The sequence below is a fragment of the Peromyscus eremicus genome, chromosome 7 (assembly GCF_949786415.1).
Source record: "Peromyscus eremicus chromosome 7, PerEre_H2_v1, whole genome shotgun sequence".
Classification (NCBI taxonomy): domain Eukaryota; kingdom Metazoa; phylum Chordata; class Mammalia; order Rodentia; family Cricetidae; genus Peromyscus; species Peromyscus eremicus.
Genome location: NC_081422.1, coordinates 15,973,539 through 15,978,478, shown reverse-complemented (window position 1 = coordinate 15,978,478; position 4,940 = coordinate 15,973,539). Strand labels below are relative to the sequence as shown.

At 35.9% G+C, this 4,940-nt stretch overlaps 1 protein-coding gene across 1 annotated transcript; it reads right to left on the bottom strand.

Annotated features, from left to right (window-relative positions):
• Positions 1-3,106: 3,106 nt before the first annotated feature.
• Positions 3,107-4,039, bottom strand: LOC131914101 (olfactory receptor 7D4-like). The gene has a single exon (XM_059266695.1). It carries the CDS (start codon positions 4,037-4,039, stop codon positions 3,107-3,109), a length of 933 nt encoding a protein of 310 aa, XP_059122678.1.
• Positions 4,040-4,940: the final 901 nt, after the last annotated feature.

Genomic DNA, 4,940 nt, shown 5'->3' with positions numbered 1-4,940 from the left:
TTTTTGAATTTTTAATTGGGGATATTTGTCTGTATATTCTTTTTGTTTTGTTTTGTGCCTTTACCTGGTTTTGATATTAGAATGTATGTGGTATCTTAGAAGGAGTTTGGTGATGTTCCTTCTGTGTCTGATTTTTGAATTTTTTAGAATGGGTGTAGATCTTCTTTGAACATCTGATAGAATTCTACTGTGAATTCATCTTGCTTTGAATTTCTTTTAATTGAGAAGTGATTTATTACTATATTAGTTTCCTCATTTGTTATGGGACTGTTTCAGCTGTAGAATTCTCTGTTTGATTGGATGTCCATGAGCAGAAGGATGAAATTAAACTTGCATATAACACCTCACACAAGAAGGAACTCTGAATGGATGGAAGATCTAAATGTAAAATGCTGAGACTTCTAGAAGAAAACATAGACAATAATCTACAAGACGAAGGTGTGGGAAAAGACTTCTGAATAGAACTCCATTTGCCCAAGCCTTAAGTCAACTATTAACAAATAGGACTCATTAAATTAAAGAGCTTCTGTACATCTATGGAGTCAGTTGAGTGAAGAGGAAGTCCATAGAATGGGGGAGAATATTTGCTAGCTATAAATCTGAGAGAGGATTTATATCCAGAATACATGAAGAATTAAAAATACAACCTTAAAAAAATTAAAATAACCAATTAAAAAATCGGTTTGGGATCTGAACAGAGATTTCTCAAAAGAATACACAAATGCATATGATATAGCTCAAGAAATAGTCATCATCCTTAGCAATTAGGGAATTGGAATGTAAACACCCTGAGAGGTCATTTTGCTACATTCAGAATGACAAAGACAATCAAGAACAATTACAAAAAATATTAGACAACAAATGCAGAAAGGTGGTGGGAGAAAAAGAAACCTTCACTAAAAGATTCTGTAAGTATTAGCTGGCTCAGTAACTCTGGAAATCAATGTGGAGAATGCTCAAGGGCTAAAAATAAATGTATCAAATGACCAAGCTATACCACTCCTTTGTATATGCCCAACAGACTTGACATCCTGTATATCAATACTTGCTCAGGCAAGTTTATTGTTTTTCTGTTCACAATAGCTAGGGAATGCCACAAAGCCAGATACTTTTTGACTGGTGAATGCTTAATGAAATGTGGTACATATTCATTATGGAAAACTATTCAGATGTAACAAAAAACAAAATCATGAAATATGTAGTTAAATGGATGGACCATTAAAGATCATATTGGGTGAGGTAAACCAGGTCCTTAACGACTGTTGTCATGTGTTTTCTCTCATCTGAGTCTCTATATCCTAATTATCAGATGTGAATACATAACCTAGAGTATGTCCAGAATCCTAAAATTAAAAGGGTATGAGTATGGGTTAGCAATGGAAAGGGAAATTGCAGGCTCTATGTGATCAAAAGGGCTCTCTTTGTGAGGGGAAGAGGGAGATAATTACAGAAGGAGGAGGGAGGATCATAAAGTAACTGTAAGGATATCTGAAAAATCATAAGGGGTCATACTATTTACCTTCTAACTAAAATACTTACATCACAATAAGTCCCTGCATAAATATACATATATAGGTTAAACAAAATTTTCTCATCTAAGATACCAATGCTCCCTTCAAGAGCCAAAGAGCACCTACCACATTCTCTTATACAAGCATGATTATCTGTCTTTTCAGTTGTTGGTCAGGGTTGTTCAATATACTCCCAAAACATCATAGGCTATTACTATTGACCTTAGTTGCTACCCCCAGAGGTAAAAGGTGAGTCCCTATTGCTGAAGAGACCACACATGAAGACACAGGCATCAGAGGCCACTGAACTGGAACTGACATGAAAACCTTTTCCCTGTACACTACCTAAATGGTACAAAGAGATTCCATGCAAGATTCCAAAAAAAAGAGAGACTCAAACAACAGTCCTACCAAGCTATAACTCCCATGATTCACAAAAATAAATAGCATTGCATGATAACCCTAAAGTCTCAGAGGTGACATGCATAACAGCAGCTCTCTAATTTGACTTAAGATTGGTTGAACTAGATGAGAATCACTCCTGGTACTAGAAAACAACTACCCAGTGATGGTGAAGTTATAAATTGGGGAGAACCTACAATTACCACCTGACTAATTCAGTACAATCCCTAACTACATTTTAAATATTTGTCTCTTTATGCACAGTTAAGCATAGGCCCCACTCCTCATCAAGGCAGTTGTCCTTTGTAAAAGATGTAAACCATTACACAAAACCACAACCAATCAACATGTAGAGTTGTGGAGCCCATTCCCAGTAGACATGTCAACAACAAATCTCTTGAACCTAAGGTTCCTAAGGAATCAGTGAAGGAGATGGAGTGGAAGATTTTAAGCATCAGAGGAATAGGAAGTTTGCTGTGAGATTGTGTCTCCTGGGAATGTCAAAATCTACACCCATAAAGTCTCACCAATAAGACTGCCTAAACATGAGCGGAACAAATACTGTACCAATAAATACACTAAGAATGGTAGGGGTAGGCAAAGGAGGCCTCAATCCTACACAAAGGACTTCAGGCAACTCAATAATGCTGAGATAATGAGGAATAGTCTTCCCCAGGGAGTAACTCACCAACTGACCCAATGCCAAATTGTCAGCCCTTTAAATTTGTATATACATATGCAAGTACCATTATACAAACAAGACGACTTTATTTATATATTTAGGAATACATATGTGTACATATGTGTATGTAACAACAACTAATGTGGAAGAGTCTTTAAAATTGGAAGAGAACAAGAAGGAGTATATAGGAGGTTTTGGACAAAGGGGAAGGAATGTGTAATTGTTTTAAGTATATTTGAATCTCAGAAACAAGGAAACCCAACAAAAGTGACCAAAATGCAAATATTTATGATTTACCATTTCAGGAGAAATGTCTATAGCAGTGACTTAAGGGGAAAATATATAAATGTACACAAACAAACTAATCATGCTCTTTTAAAATTTTTTTTTAATCGTGCTCTTTTAACAGAAAATCATGCAGGCAACATCTCATTGATGAGCATTGTATTGAAATCCATAGCATTTATCTAAGTAGCTGCAATATCCACTTAGTTGTTTGGGCATTGATCCATCAAGGAGAGCCTGCTTTGATGAGTCTTCTCAGAGCCCTCTTCACATCCTTGTTTCTCAGACTGTAGATGAAGGGGTTGAGCATGGGGGTGACCACAGTGTACATCACTGAGGCTACAGTGCTACCATGGGAAGAGTGGGTCACAGCAGAACTGAGGTAAACACCAAGTGTTGTTCCATAGAACAAGCAGACCACACAGAGGTGAGATCCACAGGTGGAAAAGGCTTTAAATTTGCTTGCAATGGAGGACATTTTCAACAAAGAGGAGATAATTTGAAAGTAAGAGAAGAAGATGCCAGAGGCTGGAAACACACCTATCAAGGCAGTAGCCACATACACAGTGATGTTATTGATGAAAGTATCAGAGCTGGCTACCTTAAGGATCTGAGTTATCTCACAGAAGAAATGAGGTATTTCAGTGACTCTGGAGAAGGCTAATCGCTTTATTAGTAGAACATGAACCAAGGGGACTATAAAATCTATAATCCATGAAATCAGAACTAGGATGCTGCAGAATTTAGAGTTCATAATGATTGTGTAATTTAGGGGGTGACAAATGGCTACAAAGCGGTCAAATGCCATTATACTTATAAGGAGGTTATCCATTCCAGCAAAAACCATAAAGAAATATGCCTGAATGAGACACTGTAAGTAGGATATGTCTTTGCTCTGTGCCTGAATGTTCACCAGCATCTTTGGGACAGTGGTAGAGGTAAAACAGATGTCCACAAAAGACAGGTTACAGAGGAAGAAGTACATGGGGGTGTGGAGGTGAGAATCAGAGCTGGCAGCCAGGATGATGAGCAAGTTCCCAAGCACTGTGACCAGATACATGAATAAGAACATCCCAAATAGGAGGAACTGCACTTGTGGATCATCAGAGAGTCCAAGCAGGAGGAATTGTGATACATCTGTGTGGTTTTCTCCTTCCATGCCAGAGGCTTCTCTCCTTTATAAGGAAGCAAAAGTTCAGCAAACATCCAGGTGGACCCCAGGAAGAAATCACTTCATACTTTTACAGATGTTTTTCACTCCTGATGTTTCCTTCCACTCACCTTTTCCAAGACTTAGTTCATTTAACTATTAAATGCTCATAATATTTTAATCTTTTGTTAAATGTAGGAGAAATTTCTTTTGCTTTGCGCTGAGGAACCTCTATGAATTCCTTCTTAACTTGTGGCCATAAGCTTGTTTACTTTTTAATTATATTTATATTATAATACTAAAATATATTTCATTAGCATCTTTAAAATACTTATTTACCCATTTTTAATAGCGCTAAAATAATAATAAAATATGAATTTATTCTCTATTCCAGTGTTTCTCAATTTTCATAATGCTATTAACTTTTAATACAGTTCTTTATATTGTGGTGACCTCCAACCATAAAATTATTTCATTGCTACATCATAAATGTAATTTTGCTGCTGTTATGAATTTTAATGTAAATATCTGATATGGAGGCTATCTGATATCAAATCCCCAGAGGGGTCATAACCCACTTGTTGAGAATTTCTCTCTATTCCATCTTCAACTCAGAGTTGAATACTTGTTTTTAACTAAATATTAACTATGTATCTAAATACTTGTTTTAGCTTTTTATGAGGTTTAAATGCTGTTAAATGCATTAGGGATCATTAACTGATATATTTAATTTATGTTAATAGTAATTATTACTTTTGGTAATGGTTTGAATATGTTAGTTCCAAACAACAGAATAGTGATTGTCTTAGAAATTGCATTATTTACTAAAACTTTTTGAAACGTAATTTTGGTTTTTCCTCTTATCATCTGTGTGATCCTTGGAAAGTTACTTAAGCTGATTTAGATACAA